We start from the raw sequence: 21,414 nt of genomic DNA, 5'->3' as shown, positions 1-21,414 counted from the left end.
TATGCTAATTTTTATTATTAATTATTTTTACTTTATTACTAGCATCATTTTATTTTTAGCATTATTATTAGTCATCCATCTGATTTACAGATTCAAAATCCCCTCACTGATTCTCCTAGATGACCGTATTTCTATCCATGGCACTACACATTAAAATCGTCCAAATTGACAACTTCAGAATCACTGAAAAGTTTTCTTTCCCCGTCTACTGTCATCTTGTCAATTCTTTCCAGATTGTTTCTTCCATCAAAGATCTCCTTTCCATTCCCACTGGCTTCATACCTCGTCAGTCATGTCTACCTGATGTGAATGCAGCTTTTCTTCTGGGAGCCATTATTGATGCGGGGAGAAGAAGACATGGTGGCAGCCGGCACGTGGCCCTTCCACATCCACTCCCCTCTGCTTGATTATTTCCGATCTACACATGCAGATAATTATGCCCTGAACTTAGTTCTATCTGCTCCCCTGCTGGAAGAACAATCAATGGTTCCCCATGTCTTTTACTTTATATACAGATTCCTGAGGTTGAGATTCAGTATTTTCCACAGGCTGGCCCAAACCTGCCAGGAGTCACTATTGTTGACTCTCTACCTGGCATGTAGATTATGCAATTACTTTATACCCTTCATAGTAGTTCACCCGTCATTGATTGGTTCAGGATTGGGCGGCCCTAAGCCACTTCACATCAGTGAGATGTGAGGAGAGATTTGCTCAGGGCTTCTGGGAGAGAGAAACTTCTTTTTCCTCGCTCCCCTTCAATGTGAACAACCTGTTCCCTGGATGCAGCTGGCAGCCATCTTGTAGCCATGAGAACAGCCATGAAGAGGGCAGTGTCAACACAGAGCAGAGGAGAACCAAGAGAAGAACAGAGAAACAGCATGGAGCCCTGGTCAAACTGCTTCTGGAGTTCCCCTGGCTCCGGACCGCCTGCCTCTTGGCAAGAGAATACGGGCGGCAATGATGTTTGCCACTTTCAAGCCTGGCCCCTAAAATGACCCCTGCAGCTTCTGCTGTCTGGCTGAATGCAGAGGCCCAAGTGGAAGACTCTGTGAGGGCTTTAAGGCATGGCCAAGCCACCAGAGGCAAGAAACCTGGACATCTGAGTCACTGTTTGAAGGAGAACTGCCCGGGAATGCTGCCCCACCAAGAACATCTGCATTGAACCTCGTATAAGAACAAAGTAAAGTCCTATTGTGTGAAGCCACTAAAGTGTTGGGATTGTTTGTTGGTTAGTGAACCCTGCCTGATACGGGTTATAAAGACAGGGTTTAGCAAAATCTTGGGGCATAGGTAGCTGACAGTTCTATCCAGATGATCAGCAAAGGACAGGTTAAAAAAACCTTTACCTGATGACCAGGAGAAGGATAGCAAGTAGAGGCCTTTGCAGTAGAATGGGTCACCCAACTGAGAAGGGATGGTTAGCTCAGTTTCCTAATGTTGGCTGCAAACGGCATGTGCTGGGCAGAGGCTGGGCGGTCTCTGGACACTGACTCTACTCCTGTTCTTGGAGTCCCACTTGGGCCTATTATATAATGGCCCTTCTTTTAGGTCCCATAGACCTCCTCCCTCTTCTGCCTTTCATTTTGACAGATGTTACCAAACCACCATCCACAAAAACTAAGCCCATTTGAAGTCCCATCAACTCTTTATGGGTTGGGGGTGAGTGCCTATTTCATTCTGTACTATCCAGCACTGCATATTCTGAAACTTTAATTTTGAAAAACTTTTACTGTGGTAAAAAACGCATAACATGAATTTTATCATCTTAACCCTTTATAAATGGACAGCTCAATGGCATTAAGTGTCTTTGCATTGTTATATAGCCAATCTCCAGGACTTTTCCATCTTGCCAAACTTAAACTCTTTACCCACTAAACAACAAGTGCCCATTCCCCCTTCCCCTCTCCCCCCCGGCAACCGCCATTCTACTTTCTACCTCTATGAGTTTGACGACTCTAGGTGCCTCACGTAAGTGGAAGCATACAGTATTTGTCTTTCCATGATTGGCTTATTTCACTCAGCTTAATGGTTTCAGAGTTCATTCACGTCACAGCACGTGACAGCTTCCCTTCTTTTTAAGGTGGAAAAATGTTTCATTGTATGCATCTACCACATTTTGCTTATCCATTCATCCATCGGACACTTGCGTTGCTTCCACCTTTTAGCTATTGTGAATGGTGCTGCTATGAATATGGGTATGCAAATATTTCTTCAAGATCTTGCTTTCAAGTCTTTTACTTATACAACCAGGAGTGGAATGGCTAGGTCATATGGTAATTCTATTTTGAGTTTTTTGAGGAATCACCATACTGTTTTCCATCGTGGCTGCATCATTTTACCTTCCCACCAACAGTGTGTGAGGGTTGCAAAGTCCCCACATCCTTGCCAGCACTTGTTGTAGTAGCCATCCTAGTGGGTTTAAGGTGACATCTCACTGTGATTTTGATTTGCATTTCCCTAGTGGTTAGTGACATGGAGCATCTTTTCATGTGTTTGTTGTTTAATCTGCTTTAGCTTTTTATTTCCATTTTTTCATTCTATTTGGAGGTCAAAGAGGAACTTTCTTCCCAACGGTGAGATGTTTCCACTTCTCAGTCTTATAAGGACTACCCCAACTTGGCAAACAACTGCTCAAGTCTGCGATGAGTTGCATCTCAGTGGTGGTGGAAAAGCTCACATTCATGATCACCACGCTCATCAGAAGCAAGGTTTACACAGCACTTTGTAGTTTACACGATATCTCACTTGATCATCACAGCAGCCTTGCAAGGTGCAGAGGACAGATGAGGAAATTGAGGTTCAGAGATGAGAACAGAGAAATAGAAGGAAACTAGCTCTTTAAAATCATAACCACTGAAACAAATGTCTAGTGATGCACAACACACATGTCTGGCCGCCTACCCAACATCTGTTCTCTCCTTTTCCTTTTGTCAGAGCCCGATTTTGTTGGGGTATCCACCTTATCCGGTCATAACTCCATGAGTAGGTCTAAAACAGTAATGGTGGTTCTAGCCTCTTGCTTAGAGATTGGTTTCACAGTGGCCAATACAGTGTGAGGGGGATTTTAGGAAAGATTTCTCATCTAAAATAGTAAAGCAGGGACAGCTTGGTCTCTTCTCTTTTTCTCGATGTGGTGGTTCCTGGACGGGATGCCTGGAATTTCAGCATCGATCTTAGGAACACAGGTGGGACCAATTTTAGGATGAAGCCTGAATTCTGGGATGACAGAGCAGAAGGAAACTTGTTTCTATATCACTGAGTCATTGTTAATACCACATTAGCATTTTCCCTTGTTGTAATGCGAAATAATAAGCTTCCCAAATGTAAATTGGGCCAGTTTCAACTGGGATTGTTTTGTTTTGCTTATTTGTTTCTTTTTGGTTTTCTGTTTTTTGTTTTTGTTTGTTTGTTGTTTTTGCTTCTGACCTAATCTTATTCTATGGTGGACAGAATTACACATCGACAGGAAAGCAAAGTGAAACATGAATCAAGATCCATGAATGTCAGAGCTGCATCCCCATGTCAGGGGCGCCCACACTAGGCCAGGGGCTAAGGGGAAGGTCAGGGGAGAAGGCAGGAGAGAGTGGGTCTAACCATGTGGTCATAACCACAGGTTGTATGTGAGACATACAGCACAAGGTGCAAATGGTGAGATGGAACCTGTTCTCATTATGTCCAACAGGTCAGCTGGACATAATGAGACACAAATACTGGGTCCAGAAAGAAACCTGTCATTCCCTGGCCCAATAGTTTCTTTCTTTTTTTTTTTTAATTGAAGTGTAGTTGATTTACAATGTTTCAGGTGTACAACAAAGTGATTCATATATATATATATATATATATACACACACACATATATGTCCTTTTTCACATTCTTTTCCATTATAAGCTATTACAAAATATTGAAAATAGTTCCCTGTGCTATACAGTAGGTCCTTGTTGTTTGTCTGTTTTATGTGTCATAGTTTGTATCTGTTAATCCCAAATTCCTAACTTATCCCTCCCCCTGCTTCCCCTTTGGTAACCATAAGTTTGTTTTCTATGTCTGTGAGTCTATTTCTGTTTTGTAAATAAGTTCCTTTGTATCGCTTTTTTGTAGATTCTACATATAAGTGATATCATATGATACTTGTCTTTCTCTGTCGGACTTACTTCTCTTACTGTGATAATCTCTAGGTCCATCCATGTTGCTGCAAATGGCTCAATATTTTCATGTGGAGGAATTTCAGCTAAAAATACTCCTGGCCTCTCTGATCATCCTGTACCCCGTCTTTTCTGGCCAGTGAGTTTGGAGAAAAACCAAACATTCTCCACTCAGCCCCTCCCTCTTCCCCTCTTTCAGACCCTGCAGCGAGGGACCGTTCTGGGCTTCCATCCACTCTGTGGCAAGTGGAGGAAACCTGAAGGTTTTTGGAGGGTATGCTGCAAGTTCGCTTCAGAGGGCAGTGTTAGAAAGCTCTCTCTGACCACATATTTAAAACAGATTCTTTTCTTCAGCTTTTCCTAGTAATAAAGCTGCTATCTTGATCTCCATCTATCTGTCTCCTGAATATATTTCTTCTTTAGTTCTGAACTCAGGAAGGAATATGAAAGACATTATTCATTAGACCCCTAAATCTTAACCCAAACCACAAAATCAAAATTGTTAAGTATTTCATTTAATACAAAACCTCACATTACATCTACTAGTCTACTGCTCCTATGTTATATTTCCTGCAGGATATGGAGGGACAGGAATGTTTTAATATGCCTGTTGTGATCTGGAGTATGTTTTCCAAAGTTAAGAGGGCCAAGGTCTCACAAAGGTCTTTAAAGAGCCTACAAACAATAAAGGATGGCGAGGGTGTGGAGAAAAGGGAACCCTGTTGCACTTTGGTGGGAATGTAAATTGATACAGCCACTGTGGAGAACAGTATGGAGGTTCCTTAAAAGACTAAAAATAGAACTACCATACGACCCAGCAATCCCACTACTGGGCATATACCCTGAGAAGACCGTAATTCAAAAAGAGTCATGTACCACAATGTTCAATGCAGCACTATTTACAATAGCCAAGACATGGAAGCAACCTAAGTGTCCATCGACAGATGAATGGTTAAAGAAGATGTGGCACATATATACTATGTGATATTACTTGGCCCTAAAAATAAACGAAACTGAGTTATTTGTAGTGAGGTGGATGGACCTAGAGACTGCCATACAGAGTGAAGTAAGTCAGAAAGAGAAAAACAAATACCATATGCTAACACATATATATGGAATCTAACAAAAAAAATGGTTATGAAGAACCTAGGGGCAGGACAGGAATAAAGACACAGACATAGAGAATGGACTTGAGGACACAGGGAGTGGGAAGGGTAAGCTGGGACGAAGTGAGAGAGTGACATGGACATATATACACTACCAAATGTAAAATAGATAGCTAGTGGGAAGCAGCCGCATAGCACAGGGAGATCAGCTTGGTGCTTTGTGACCACCTAGAGGGGTGGGATAGGGAGGGTGGGAGGGAGACGCAAGAGGGAGGGGATATGGGGATATATGTATATGTATAGCTGATTCACTTTGTTATACAGCAGAAACTAACACACCATTGTAAAGCAATTATACTCCAATAAAGATGTTAAGAAAAAAATCAAGTAAGGACAGAGATTTGACTAAAGTCTCAGACTCAGGACAGACAGGAGATGTGTGTAAGGAACAGGTGGCAGTGCTGAGAGGTGTGTATGAAATAAGAAGTTCTAAAATAATTTGACCTGTTGGATGATTGCAAACCAGGCTGTGTTTTTCTCTAAGAAAATATTCTGGGTTTCAACCACATGATGTTGAGTCAGCTGAGTCTAAAGGTACAGAAAAAATAGTGTTAGTAGTAGCAGCAGTTACGGCAGCAGTAGTGCTAGTACCAGCTAAGATATATGGAATGTATGTTATTTTATTTTATTCCATTATTTTATTCAGTCCTCACCACAGCCCTATGGATTAAGCATTATGTTAGCTTTGTTTTACATTTGAGGAAATTGGGGCTTAGAGAGATGAAGTAGTTTGTCCAAGATCACACAGCTAGCAAGTACCAATTCCCATTCCTGATAAATTTTCTGAGGAAAAATTTGATGGAAGCAAAAAACAGCATGTATAAGAATTTCCATTAGAATGTTTGATATAATTGTGACCAGACAAAGCAACTTACATGGACATCAGCAAGGAAATAGTTTAATAAATTATGCTACATCCAATCAATGGAATGCTAGATATAATTTTAAAAGAGTAATTCTGGAACTCTCATTGAAAAATGAGCACTAGAGAATTCAGTGCTAAAGGAACAAAGAAGAAGAGAAAATGGTGTGTACACCGTGATGGCAAACAGTGTAGGAAAAAGAAAGTCTGAGCACGTGTGATCAAAAACTAAAAGGAGGCTTCCCTGGTGGCGCAGTGTTTGGGAGTCCGCCTGCTGATGCAGGGGACACGGGTTCGTGCCCCGGTCTGGGAAGATCCCACATGCCGCGGAGCGGCTGGGCCCGTGAGCCATGGCCGCTGAGCCTGCGCGTCCGGAGTCTGTGCTCTGCAACAGGAGAGGCCACAACAGTGAGAGGCCCGCGTACTGCAAAAACAAACAAACAAAAACTAAAAAGAAATATCAAAAATAACTTTTAATAACAAAAAGATTGGGATTTAGAATCTTTTTTTCTTTTTACCAAAATTATTTTCAGGGTTGCAGAGGCACTACCTTGTCAATAAAAGCAGAACAGATCTGAATGGAGCGCTGTAGGCAGAACTACATGCTTGTGCCATCAGCTAGTTTGTTGGCGGGGGAAGCGTCCCTGGGAATGTTGGGGAGAGCTTGATACTTCTGAGCTCCATCCAACTTGCATGTATTAGCCTGATCCTAGGTGTCCTTTTAACTTGAGGCAGACGCTGAAATCCTGAGCACAGGTTTCTATAAGCATCCCACAGGGAAGGGAAACTTTGATTCTGACTCCAATCAGCTAGAATTCTGAAACTCCATGTAGCAGGGAGGTTTTGCAGACTGCCCAAAGTACTGGTGACATCACTGAGTCGTGGGTGGAGAAAGGCATGGGAGAGAAGGTGAAGACCATAAACTTTTCTAGAGGAAATGAGACGCAAATGAGTAAAGGGCAGGAAAGAGAGAAACAAATGCTGAGGTGCTGGGTGGTAAGTGACTTTCTCGAATGGTTAAGACAGGAAAAGGCAGGCCAGTAACCCAGTTTCCTCAGTCCACAGAGGCCCTCATTGCAGTAGAAAGAACAAGGGCTTTGGCATCAGACAAGGTTCCGTCAGTGGCTCCACTGCTGTGTGACTATGGGCAGGCCACACTTAACCTCCCTGATCCTCAGGTTCTCTATCACTAAGTGGCAATAGCCATTCCTACAGCACGGAAGTCACCCTTCTCCCAGTGACTGCTCTAAACAAAACTTGGACTTTGTCTTCCATCTCTCTCCCCGTGGAGATGGGGACTGTATAGTATATTCTGTGCCCTCCGTGTTTATCCCATGAGCTAACTTCCGGTCATTCTGTCTTTCTCCCCAGCAAAGGACCAGAGAAGCCTGTCCTGGCTTCCCGAGGGAAGAGAGAAGCGTAAAACAGGCTGTGCCCTAGAGCCATCCTCTGCTCTGAAGGTTAGTTTCCAGATTGCGTGTGAATGAGAACGGAAACACATGAAAGACCTAAACGAGGCCGCCAGGGGCCAACACTCTGTGGGTGGGGAAAGAGAAAGGGACAAAACCCGGCTGACAAGGTGGCAGATGGGCAGACCAAGGTGGTGGGAGCGAGACTGAAGTTTCAAGAAAAGGCATAAATGTGGTTGGTGGGAGGGGAAGCCAGCCTAGAGGTAGGAATGAAGGGAAACTGGGGAGATGATGAACAATGAGGATGTGAGGAGGAAAGGGGGAAAGTGAAAGGGAGACAAGTCAGGGGGAAAACAGAAGTTAAAAGAAGATAGAAAGAGGGGGGAGTGAGAAAGATGAGACGTATCTGAGAAATCGATAGAATGCCCATCATTCCTGTGCATCCGCAGACGTCACCCACCTCTGCCTAGCACAGGGGCACCATGAGTACAACGTAGAGGGGAGCAAGCTCCGGTCATGGGACATGGGGCAATTTCTCCATGAGATGAGGCAATGCATATGCCACTGTTGGTTGATTTGTCGGTGGAGATACATGACCCCCTGTTCTGGGGGTTCCCCTCCTCCACAAGACTAGGCCGGAATAAAGAAAGTTTTCCACTCTTGAATAAGGGCAAGCCATGTCTTGCCAGTGCCAACTATCACTGGCATGGCCCCATCTGGCCTGGGAAAGGGGCAGTGGTTGCTACTGAGAAGCCAGATTTGGTACAATTGGAACAAAAGCCAACGAGGTCTTAGGTACAGCCTCTTTCTGGGTTTTCCCTCTGGTTTTTCCTGAGAATTTTCCTCGTCCACATCCACCTGAGCCAAACTTGCTGGGGAAGAATGATCTTCCCAATTCATTGACCCAGCAACAAGAGTGACTGATAAGGCTTTACAAGTTTAGATGACAGATGCTGGGGCATCAGCTGGCTGGCGGAAGAGAGGCTGACTGGACCTTCTCTCAGGATGTCACCTGGTGGTCCTGCCTCCTGCTTCTCAGGTTTGACAGCCTCCTGCGCATCCCTTTCCAGAGACCGCCTGTCCGGACCACTTACAGCACTTGTAAGATCGGACCAGATCACCCTCAGCCCCGTTTCTCACAGACTGGGATGAAGATGGGCAGGATTTCCCTTCCAGTTCTACTGCAGGCAGAACAGCTCCAACCAGCGTGTGGTAGAGACTGCCCTCGAGACCAGGGCGTTTCCCTAGAGATGAGGGGAAGCCACTCAGCATGTGTGTGTGCATCTTTTGTGCACACACCTGAAGACACCAGTTATGCTTACTGCATCTTAATATGTTTTTAAAATATGATCGTTTTATGATTCAAAAGTTATATATATATATATATTTATAATGTGCATACAAACGTCTAGTCGAGACAATTTTAAATCACCCATAATGTAATAATAATATTGTGGTTATGTTATTTTAAAGAGCTTTTATCTTTTAGAGACACACTCTGAAATATTTACAGATTAAAAAGCCATGATGTCTGGGATTTGTTTCAAGATAATCCAGTGCTGAGGAAGGAAGTAGGAGGTGCAGACAGATAGAATAGACCATGACTTGATAATTGTTGACGCTGGGTGATGTGTACATGGGAATTCATTATACTTTTCTCACTATCTGTTTATTTATATTTATGATTGAAATTTTCTATAATTAAAAGTTTTTTTTAAAGATTTCCACCTTCCTTTTGTGCATAAAAATTCCATTAAATCTTCATTGCCTTGTTCGGAAAAAAATCACCAATAATCTCACCCCATATGCTTCCAGCCCTCTTTCAATACAAAGATATACAAAGAGAGAGACTGTACTCTATTGGGATTTGTAACAATGTGTTGAAAATAAGACCTTATTTATTTGGTCAATATTAATATTTGCACACTCTATTTCTTTTTTTATTGAAGTATAGTTGATTTACAATGTTATGTTAGTTTCTGGTGTACAGCAAAGTAATTCAGTTATACATATATAGATTCTTTTTCATATTCTTTTCCATTATGGTTTATTACAGGGTATTGAATATAGTTCCCTGTGCTATACAATAGGACCTAGTTGTTTACCTATTTTATATATAGTAGTTTGTATCTGCTAATCCCAAACTCTTAATTTACCCCTCCCTCACCCCCTTTCTCCTTTGGTAACCATAAATTTGTCTTCTATGTCTGTGAGTCTCTTTCTGTTTTGTAAACAAGTTCATTTGTGTCACATTTTAGATTCCACATATAAGTCATATCATATGGTGTTTGTGTTTCCCTTTCTAACTTACTTCACTTAGTATGATAATCACTAGGTCCATTCATGTTGCTGCAGATGGCATTATTTCATTCTTTCTTATGGCTGAGTAGTATTCCATTGTATACATGTGCCACATCTTCTTTATCCGTTCATCTGTTGATGGACATTTAGGATGCTTCCATATTTTGGCTATTGCAAATAGTACTGCTATGAACATTGGCGTGCATGTACCTGTTTGAATTATGGTTTTCTCCGGATATACGCCCAGGATGGGATTGCTGGATCACACGGCACCTCTATTTTTACTTTTTAAGGAACCTCCATACTGTTCTCCATAGTGGCTGGACCAATTTACATTCTCACCAACAGTGTAGGAAGGTTCCCCTTTCTCCACACCCTCTCCAGAACTGGTCATTTGTAGACTTTTTAATGATGGCCATTCTGACTGGCATGAGGTGATATCTCATTGTAGTTTTGATTTGCATTTCTCTAATAATTAGCCATGTCGAGCATCTTTCCATGTGCCTCTTGGCCATCTGTATGTCTTCTTTGGAGAAATATCTATTTAGGTCTTTTGCCCATTTTTGGATTAGGTTTTTTGTTTTGTTTTGTTTTGTTATTGAGTTGTATGAGCTGTTTGTGTATTTTGGAAATTAACCCTTTGTCAATCACATCATTTGCAAATATTTTCTCCCAGTCTGTAGGTTGTCTAGACAACCTTGCTTACTCTAGTTCAAGGATTTCAAAATTATGTTTTGTACTAACTTTGTGAGAAGTTTCTTAAAAATTTAAGCCATTGACATTTTGGTGATGCTGTTACTGCAGTGTAACCCAGACTGTCCTAATAAACTTAATATTCCATCCTCATGAGAGATGGCAAATATTGATCATTAGCATAACCATTGCCCCATCCTGGAGATGTGATAAATACTACCATCACTGAACCCTTACCCATTGATCGGTAAGACCTCAGAATCTTTCTCATCACAGTGACCTAAGCCATCACTACTGGTTAATTAAAGCTGGAAAATGAAGGAAAACGTACCAAAATCATCCTACTGCAATCAGCATAAAATCCAAATTTCCTACCATAGCCTGCCAGGTCACACAAGAGCTAGACCTTACCCTCCTTTACAATCTCATTTCCTCACCACTTATTTCTCACTCACTCCACTCCAGCCACATTGGCCTTTCTGTTCCTCAAACACACCGAGAATATTCTCATCTCAAACCTTTACACGTGCTGTGCCCACTTTTTTCTGAAAGATTTTCTCTCATATTTTTGCATGTTTGGCTCAGATGTCATCTCTTCAGGCAGACCTTCCTGTTCACCTCATTGAACTTACCCTGCATCCTCGACTCACCTCCTCAATGATAAGAAAACACTAGTCTGTCTTTTTTCGCTGTTGCATTCCCATTACTGAGTGGTTCCTGGTCCATGGAGGTGCTTACTAAATATTTCTGGAAATAATAAAGGCAACTAACCTGCCAACCCCAATATAGGGCATAATCTTTTTGAGGAGAGAGAGCAGGTCCGGCTCATTTGGGGCTTTTCCTCTGTGCTGAGTCCATGTAATGTCTCCAGTACGGTACCCTTAAATTTCTGATTGATTGGTGTTAGAAGGCTTTTATTTCCCTTTGTATCATAGTAGATTCATATCTGTGCCTTTTTTCCTTCCACCTCACATACACTCACTCAAGATGTCTCCTCTTTTCTCTCTTCTCCCCCCCCTCTCTCACCACATCCTCTCCCAGTGAAGTTCAGTTCAAGTATCTTTCTCACACACACACAAAGCCTTCCAAAACAGCAGTCTACTGTGGTGGAGAAGCAGCATCCAGCCCTAAAATGGGTTTGGGCCTGGCCTCACATCCATGCACAGTACCTGTTCCCTTTTCTGTAGGAACTGACGCTAAGCCCCATCCAGACTGGGCTGGAGCCTCGAGCCTGTGTATTGGAGCTCAGAAGTTTTACCCTTTGGGTGTTTTGAAGACAGGCAGCTGTTACCATTTGCCAGCTGAAAGGTTTGCCTTTGAAATAGACTGTGAGGCATGTTCAGGCAGAAAGGGGCTTTTTGGAAAAGGCCTGGGAAGACAGGACTCAGAAGACCTGCCACTCAGTTGGATTGCCATGCAACTGTAGGCAAATCATCAGAGATGTCTAGTGTCTATAACAGTGAGAAGAAATAATTGTTTTCTCTCGGGACAGTTGGATGATGAGCGGAGGGGTTGTAGGTGAGGCCAGGTAGTGAAAAGAGCATGGAACTTAGAATCAGAAACCCTGAGATTTAGAGTCATAAGTCCTGAATTGAAGACCCAGTAGGAGGCACATCCCAGCCATTTAAGCCCCTGTTTACTCTTTTGTAAAACAGACACATGCCCTCCCATATTCAAGTTTTTTGGTTGCAACAGAAACCAGCTAAAGCTAACACAAGCAGAAGAAAGGGGGTTTATGAAAGGACATCAGGGTGCATCACACAAGTCATGCACAAGAACACAGTCAGGCGTCAAGAATGAACTAGAACGAGGAACCGAAAGTGTCAGAACTGAAGTTTTTCTGCCTTTCTCTCAGCTTTTGCCTTATTCTTCTTTCTTTTGTTTCTTCATCCACATGGAGGTACATGGCTACCCCACAGCTTCCAACTATGTGTTTTACAGGTTCAGCCATACTCCAATCCCAAGTTTCTAGAAGAAAGACACTGATTGGCCCAACTTGCATCAGGTGTCTGGCACCTGGTCCAGTCAGTCATGGGCATGGGAGGTAGGGATCACATAGTAAAATTATGGCTGCCATGGGAACCTGTGAGGATCTAGATGCAATATTGACAGAAAGAATTATAGCTTGTGAGTTGGGCCAGCAAACCAAAAAGTGGCTTGTGTGGACTATGGTCACTGAATAAACCTTCAGGTGCTGTAAATAGAGAATGGTGTTTATTTCTAGGAAGGACATACAGCTATCTCACAATGATATTCTAAGGAATGAAGGCATAGTCCTATGCAAATCTAGAATTTTCTAGTAAGTAATCAAGACCTGAGTTTTAAAGTTGACTCATTCTTAAGCAATGAGGTCCTACTGTATAGCTCAGGGAGCTATATTCAATATCCTGGGATAAACCATAATGGAAAGAATATGAAAAAGAATATATGTATATGAATAACCGAGTCACTTTGCTGTACAGGAGTAATTAACACAACATTGTAAATCAACTGTACTTCAATATAATTAAAAACAAAAAAGTTGCCTCATTCTAAGAGACTAATTTTTCAGTGAGCTATGAGAATAAACACTCTCCACCTTTTACCTTAGGTACCTCTTCTCTACCTCCACAGGTCTAACAAAAGCTTCTGAAGGAGATCTTCCTTCTCAAAAGAAACTGACTGAGATAAAATCGAGTGAAAACTAATTAATTAAGACTCAAATGACTTAGTATTTTTGTTAGATCAAGATCAGAACGGGATCAAAATTTTCTATCTCTGTATCTCTTAATGGCAAGAAAGAAAGATTTCCTTTAAGTAAAATGAAGATGCGACCTTGGACGAGTCATCTGACATTCCTGAGCCTCGGTTTCCTTATCTGTAAAATAGGAATGAACTTTTCATAAGGTTGTGGTGACAATTAAATGGCATTAGGTTTGGCGTGTACTAAGCACTGGTGGTTAGCTGCAGTGTCTATGATAATGGGGTTGGGGGGGTGGTGGTGATGGTGGTGGTGGTGGTGGTGGTGATGGTAGTAATAATGATGGTGGTGGTGGTGGTGAAGTGATGCTGGTGATGGTAGTAATAATGGTGGTGGTGGTGGTGGTGATGGTGATGGTGATGGTAGTAATAATGATGGTGGTGGTGGTGGTGAAGTGATGGTGTGATGGTAGTAATAATGGTGGTGGTGGTGGTGGTGAAGTGATGGTGGTGATGGTAGTAATAATGGTGGTGGTGGTGGTGGTGGTGGTGATGGTGATGATAGTAACAATGATGGTGGTGGTGATGGTGGTGATGGTAATAATAATGGTGGTGGTGGTGGTGAAGTGATGGTGGTGATGGTAGTAATAATGGTGGTGGTGGTGGTGGTGGTGATGGTGATGATAGTAATAATGATGGTGGTGGTGGTGGTGGTGGTGATGGTGGTGATGGTAGTAATAATGGTGGTGGTGGTGGTGAAGTGATGGTGGTGATTGTAGTGATAATGGTGGTGGTGGTGGTGGTGGTGACAATGGTGGTGGTGGTGGTGAAGTGATGGTGGTGGGGTTGGTAGTGACAATGGTGGTGATGGTGGTGATGATTACTTATGATAGAATCAAGAATATTTAAATTTTGCTCAGCATCTAATAGTCACATAGTGAATTGATGAAGAGGCAAACAATTTTCAGACAACCCCAAGGATATCAGCCACCATTATATATCGATCATGGATATGACCAACACAAATCATACTTCAGTGTTCATTAACGCAGATCCCTTAAAGACTTCCAAGAGGTGCTTAACCAACAATTTGTATGACGTGGAGAGAAGATGAATAAATAAGAATTTTAGTTACTACATGTGCTTAAAAGAAATACAATTAAATTTCTTTTAAATAATTGTGCAAATGATACACTCTCACTTGTCTTCCTCCTAATTAGGTTACTACATACGGTCACACACCATTAATTCAAATCTCAACTTCAAAAATTCACATTTTTAAATTAGTTACTCTCCAGTTGTGGGATTTGGTCCTAAAGGCACACCATTTTAACTTCCAAAGGTCTGTGTAAAGCCCCTTTGGCAACTGACATGGACATACCTAGACTCCAGAGGTACCCTGTCCCTTTGGCATTTCCAGAATGCACCAACTACTTCAGTTGCCTTACTTTGAAAGCCTTAGTAATCCTAAAGGCTCAGCTTGGTAGTCACACTTGGTTAACTCGGGACCAATTAGTCATGCAACGTCATTTATTTATCGTGAAGATTGCTTCCCAAATGACCCGTTTACTTGGACTTCACTAATAATTATTTCACGAGAGCTTTTTCAGCACTGCTCACGTGCATGTGTGGAATCCACACTGTGAGGGTGACCTAAGAATGGACTTATTTTTGGGAGAAACATGAACGGAATGGCACTTTTGCTTTACTTTGCCAGCTTGCTCCTTCTCTGGGAGAGAAGAATTGGATGTTATCCCTTTAAAAGAGCCCGGTGAGCTGCTGTGTTTATAATCCTCAGATCCCATGATTTGGTCTCCCATCTCCCAGCTTTGCTCCACACACGCCTGCTGACATTGATTTAGATCCGACTTTTCTTTGCTCAAGAAGAACAAGATTTATTACTAGTCAGAAGACAGCAGATCCCAATATTTTAGGAGGAAAAATAAACAAAGTCTAGTCTGCCAGCAGGAACCATGCTCCGGCTCCCCTGGATCTTCTGAAAGTGGTCCCCCAGTTATGACACTGCTGCTTGCGTTTGTCTCGAAGGTGTTAAGATGTCTAAATGCTTCTACCTATTCGCTCCTGTGATTCCCAAAGTCACCCTATAAAGTGTGTTGGGAGGAAAAAGAATAACAGTCATTCATGCACTTATGTCGTGTTTATTTACTGAGAGCAGTGCAAACACTAGAGATGGGGCATTGCCAGGCACCCAGAACTGAGGATATACTAGGGCCCAAGGCAGACATGGCCCTGTCCTTAGGTAGCTTAGAGGCTAGTGGGTCATGGTCTCCCACCATGAGTCAGAGACCCCAGTAAAGAGTCTCGATGCCGGCTTTCACTTACTACTCATAACAGACTGTGAGAACGTTCTTATTAATCTCATTCTGTGGATGGGATAACCCAAACTCCCAGAGGTTAAGTGACCTGAGTAAAGTCACGGGCTGCTAAGCGGGAGAGTCAAGGTTCAGACTGGGGCTTCCTCATCCAAGGCTGCTGATTGAGTCCTGGATTCTTCCCAGACAGTGTAATCTCATGTCAACCCAGATCAATTCAAGCTCTCTTTTTCACTTTCCCACATCTCATAGTCAGGCTTAAAAAAGTATCTGTTGCAATAGATATCGAGCATCTAAAATCAGTGATTTTGAGGATCTAACCTTTATAGAGGCTCAGAGAAGAGCACGGGAAAGTCTTTTTTTTTAGATTGTTCATTGCGACATTGTTTGTAATTGCATTCTAAATGTCCAAAGGGAAGTAACTGAAGGATGGTATTATCCGTATAGTGGAATACTATGAAACTATAAAATAACAATAATAAGGATGATCTTGAGACCAATGGTGTGGGCAGAGTGGGAGAGGGGCGTCTGGAGTGGAAAGGAGATGGGGGTTAGCTCTGAGAGGTGATCCAGGAATTCCCAAAGGCTGACACTGACTCAGTAAGTCACCAGGTCAGTTTGAAATGAGTCATTTGTGGCATGGGGGCAAACAATCTCTGTCCCTCACTAAACTATCGGGAAGAAGGCAGGCAAAAGATTTCCCCTGGGAGAAGAATCCTAATTACAATACTGAGAATTTGCATGCCCCTCTACAGTTTGCAAAACACTTTCACACCCGTCTCTTCGTTTGCTGAATGTTTACTGCACAAGTGCAGAAAGGACCAGGGTTCAAGATGACCTAGTCTAGTGGTTTTTATACACAACTTTTGATTGAAGGAAAATCCTTTGTCAAAATGAAATCTCACACAGTAGTCTAGTGTATAACATTGATGCGAGTGGGACTTCTGTGGCTGGGATGGGGGAGGAACAACCCATGCCTAAGCCTTTGCTTTGACCTCTGTGTTTCTGAAGGGTCTCCAAAGAACCACCTAGTTCCATGAAACAGAAAGACAAACATTGTTTCTAGTATTTCTAGTGAATATAAATACCCATCCCACATTTTCCCCCCTCCTCCAAAAAAAGAAAGCTGAAAGCCCTGGAAGTGACATGAGATGGCCAAGGCCATTCCTTGTCCAGTGTTCTTTCCATGGAACCCACTAGGGCTTGTTTCTTGGTGGTTAGAGCCTGAGGATCTGCTTGGAAGCCAGTGTGCCCCCAGTTGCTGCAGGAAAGCGTCCTCTTCATCACAGAGAGCAGCAGGGTCAACTCTGCTGCTGGTGGTATCATTATCAACGTGCCTGGTGGTCAGCTGGGGCTCAGAGGCGTTGGCTTTGTTTCACACAGGCCACCCCATGAGAGAGTCGTGGGATGCCAGCCACTGAGCATTTGGGGAGTAGTGGGTCCAGTGATGTTTTAGCCTCCAACACTGTCCCTGAAAATGCAAGAAGAGTAGCCTATAGTCAAGCAGCCTCTCCCCAACTCAAAAACTTACACTGAACTAGATAGTGTTTGTTATTGGCTAAATGTTTGTCTCCCCTGCAAGTTCCTATGTTGAAATCTTAACCCCCAGTGTGAGGGTATTAGGAGGTGGGGCCTTTGAGAGGTAATTAGGTCATGTGAATGGAGCTCTCATGAATGGGATTAGTGCCTTTATAAGAAGAGACACACAAGAGAGCTTGTCCTTCTCTCTCTCTCTCTCTCTCTCTCTCTCTCTCTCTCTCTCTCTCTCTCTCTCCCTCCATCCCCCTCTCTCCCTCTTGTGAGGAGAGGAGAAGACAGAGAAGATGACTATCTGCAAACCAGAAGAGTGTTCTCACCAGAACCAGACCATATTGGCACCCTGATCTTGGACTTCCCAGCCTCCAGAACTGTGAGAAATAAATTCCTGTGGTGTGAGCCACCCCGTATGTAGTATTTTGTTACAGCAGCTCGAACTAAAACAATGGCGATGGCTGCACAATTTTGTGACTGTATGAAATGCTACCTAATGGCTAAAATGTTAAATTTTATGTTAGGTGTATTTGAGTACAACAACAACAATAATAAACTTACATTGGCTCCCTATTTCTTAAGGATCAGACTTCCTAGTGTAATTTACAAACTGGGCCCTTCTTCCCCCCCCGCCAGCCTCATGCCTTGCTGTCCCCCTTCAACCTTTTCATCTGATCAAATGTTCCAACTGCTCTCCAAAGTCAAAAGGGGATTACTTTCCCTTGGAAATCCTGGCAAGGCTCCTTCAGGGTCTTGTCACAGTTACTGGTAACCATTATCATCTTCTGTGTGTCTCACCAGGCAAGAATTCCATTCAGATTTAGTTTCAGCCGTCCACATTAACAATAAATACCGTTTTTGCTTTTCAAATATTAAACCACAATGTTATAGATAGATATGAAATTATGATGCAAAGTATTGTTTTTCAAACTCAAAATGCCTCTGCTGAAGAATATGACAATCTCCTCCCTTTTTTGAGATTTGCCAAGTAGGATAGACAGGGGAAAAGTGGATTAACGTTTGCATAGATAGGAGTATACATGGAAGCAAGAAAGAAGGGACAGATAAAATGATGAAAGGATATGTGGATGATAGATGGTTGAATGATGGATGAATACATGTATGAACAGATATGTAGGTGGATGGATGGAGAAGAGAATAGTGTATAGATGGATGTGGATTTACAAAGAGATGTGAAAAGCTTAAGAAAGATGGATGAGAAGTTGTATGGGAGGGGCGTTGGAAGAATATGTGGTTGGATGGATGGACAGATGAAAGGATGTGTGGTTGGATAAATGGATGGACAAGAGGCTGGATGGATGTGAGTGCATACTGGATGGACAGGAGGACGGATTGATGTGTGAGCCCTGGAGGGATGTAAGGTAAGACGGGCAGACAGACGAATGCGTGGATGGAAGGATGTTTGGGTGGATGAATGAGGGTGTGCGTGAGAGGGTGGAAAAATGGGTGGATGGATCCAGATGCCAGCCTGGGACTGGAAGATGACACATAGGTCAGTGGAGCCAAATACCAGCCCCATGGCTGGCTATCATTAACTTTCTCCAAGCAGACCTGATAAGAATCAAAAATTCGCCTGAGGTATGTGGACTTCCTTCTCTTTCAAGGGAAGAAGAATGAGCTCTTCCTCTCTCCCCCGGGAAGAATCGCAAGCTCCCCACCAAGGGCGGGGAAAAACCACTCTCCCACTGTCCCAGCTCCTCTCCCAGAATATCCAGCTGCCTGTGGAACCCAGAAAGAAGAGTTCCCCAGCCAGAGTCAAAGAGAAACCTAGCGGCGAGGAGAGGCCAGAGGCTGAACCCAACGGCGCGAGGTTTTAGGACTCAGTCATTCCCTCCTGCGTCCAGAGGCTGCGCTCCCAGACGCCGGGAGAGGAAAGCCGGTGCGCCCCGGGTGCACGGGGACACCGCGGCCCTCCGGGCGCCCGCCCAGGCACCCCTCCGCTTTACCGGCTCCGAGGAGAACGGGGCGGGGGCGGAGGGAGCAGCGCCAAGGAGAGCTGGTATGTCTTTAAACTTCTGCCGGCTGCTTAGTCACAGCCCCCTCGCTTGGGTGTGTCCTTCCTCGCTCCCTCCCTCTTAGGTCACTCTCTCAGCCCTCGAATAAAAACTGCACCCAACTTCCGAGGCGCCCTCATTGCCAGCCGGACCCCAGCCTCCGACAGGTTCGGGCGCCCTGCTCGCCCCGTGCTCCGCTGCCCCCCGCCCAGCGCCCGGCCCCTCCGGCCCCACTCGCTTGCTTTCTCGGCCGTTCCGACGCCATGGACACGTTCTGGTGGCGCGCAGCTTGGGGACTCTGCCTCGTGCAGCTGAGTTTGGCGCAGATCGGTGAGTGCCCGCGGGGGCGGCGGGAGGGAGTGGCCCGAGTGGCCGGGACCCAGCCGGCAGCCGCGCGGGCTGAGTTGGCCCTGGGGGGCCGGAGTCAAATGGGCGGCTAGCGGCTGGGATTTGGTGGAGAGCGGGGCGAGGATTTGCGCTAAGCTCTTGGAGAGCCTGTCGGTGGGAAGCACCGTTTTGTTGAAAGGAAAAGAGAAAGAGCGAAGAAAAGTTTGCTGGGCAGGCTGCCGGCGCGCAGTCGTGGGTGAGGTCTTTGCAGCCGGAGGAGCACAGGGCAGAAAGTAACTGTATTCCTGGGTGCGCGCAGCCCGTGTGTGGACTAACAGGCTCCTGTGTCCAAGGGCGCCTGAAGCCTGGCTGGGCAGTGGCCGGGCAGCGAAGAACTGGGCAGGGCAGGGACAGGGACCGGGGCAGAGGAGGGGCTGGGGCAGGGACAGGGCTGTTAGCGAGGTGACCGTAGAGGTGGGCACAGTTGCCATGCGTGAGAGCTGGTGGCAGTGAGCTTTCCAGAAAGGGGTCCTGGCTTCCTGCGGCTCCCCCACTGCGCCTGGGTTCCAAAGCTCTTACAGTTGGCTCCGGTCACTAACGATCTTAATGCTTGTGGGAACTTGAACTAGCTCTGTGGCGAGGTTCTGGGTCACCACGAGGTGCCAGCCTGGGGCAAGGAGTGTGAGTAGGAGAGGCAATGACTGGGCCAGCTGCTCCATCCTTGCAGCCTCCTGCTTCTGCCAGTGAGTTAGGGGAAATCCAGACAGTAATGTGACTCCTATATTCCGCCTGTCAGCCTCAGAGCAGGAGGGGCCCCCTGGGCTCCAGGGGGGGCATCAGGGATCCTGGAGTCGGGCTGCCAATATCCCATCCCAGCAGGGTCTGTGCCTTTCGGTGGCTGTGGATGGAGTGGCTGTGTGTGAGAGGTTCTGGTGAGGCTGAACTCCAAGCATTCCTTTGTCTATATATCTACAGATAATCACATGGCTGATTTGCTTATCACCGGCAAAATTAACTTTTCTTTTAAGAAGTACCAGCTGGGTCATTAAGACAGCTCAACCTATGGGTAATTCCATTCAACAAGTATTTATTAAGCCCGGCTCTGGGGGTACCAAGAAAGTAAAAGACACAGTCCTACCTGGGTGCTTTAGACTGAAGATAAGTGGGGATCTAGGATTTAGATTCCTGAAACAGAAAAAGTAATAATTAATAATAATAATTAGCAGTAAGAGGAATGGCAGCAGTAGCCGCCATTTATTGTACAATTAGGCTGCGCCAGGCACTGTGCTAATTCCTTTACATGCGTTCTCTCACTTTACCCTCACAAGGGCCCAGTGAGACGTGTTGTGTTGTTAGTCCTGTTTTATAGGAGGGAAACAAACTGAAGCTCAGAGAGGTTAAGCGACTTGCTGGTGTTCACACAGCCAAGAGGATTGGTGCTCGTGTGAACCAGGCCCCTTAGCCTGTTGCTTAGTCAGAATCCAGCAGGCTGTATGTATGGCATGGACAAACTCGGAAAGGAGTTTTGGAAGGAAGGGTCGGGTCGTGGTGGACCAGAGGCCTTAGAGGAGGCTTCCAAAGGGAACTGGAGCTCCGAGGAGTCCTTTAAAGGCAGAGAAGCGGGAGAGATTTCAGGGAGAGCCGTGAGCTTGGCCTCAGGGAAGATAGACCATGCTGGCGTCTCCATGGCCTCTAGGGAAGTTTATTTGTATGTTACTTCCCGTGACATCTTCTGCTTTGATTCTGAGGATCCTGACTCCCCACTCCTTCCATCCTTAGCCCTGATTCTTCTAAAGGGCCCCATCCCCCAATATTTGACACTGTCCTGACCCTTGAAGTTCTCCCCGAGACCACTGGGCTCATTCCCGCCCTGTGTTTCCGTGGTCCCTTTGGGCAGCGTCACTTGGAGGAAGCACAGAAAAGTGCCAGTAGCCGTAACTGCCTGGACCCGGGCTT

At 44.6% G+C, this 21,414-nt stretch overlaps 1 protein-coding gene across 14 annotated transcripts in view; it reads left to right on the top strand.

Moving 5' to 3' along the window:
* Positions 1-19,232: 19,232 nt before the first annotated feature.
* CD44 (CD44 molecule (Indian blood group)) overlaps positions 19,233-21,414 on the top strand; it is an 86,698-nt gene continuing 84,516 nt past the window's right edge. For 3 of the 14 annotated variants that reach the window (XM_060159411.1, XM_060159408.1, XM_060159405.1), the window contains exon 1: positions 19,235-19,461. In XM_060159411.1, the coding sequence (XP_060015394.1) occupies positions 19,395-19,461 (67 nt within the window). In that variant the 5' untranslated portion in view covers positions 19,235-19,394. Of the gene's footprint in view, positions 19,462-21,414 lie in introns of all 14 variants that reach the window. The other 11 variants (XM_060159415.1, XM_060159414.1, XM_060159413.1 and 8 more) reach the window with 7 other exon arrangements.

The sequence above is a fragment of the Lagenorhynchus albirostris genome, chromosome 9, assembly GCF_949774975.1.
Source record: "Lagenorhynchus albirostris chromosome 9, mLagAlb1.1, whole genome shotgun sequence".
NCBI classification, from domain to species: domain Eukaryota; kingdom Metazoa; phylum Chordata; class Mammalia; order Artiodactyla; family Delphinidae; genus Lagenorhynchus; species Lagenorhynchus albirostris.
This window is presented reverse-complemented; position numbering and strand designations above follow the sequence as displayed.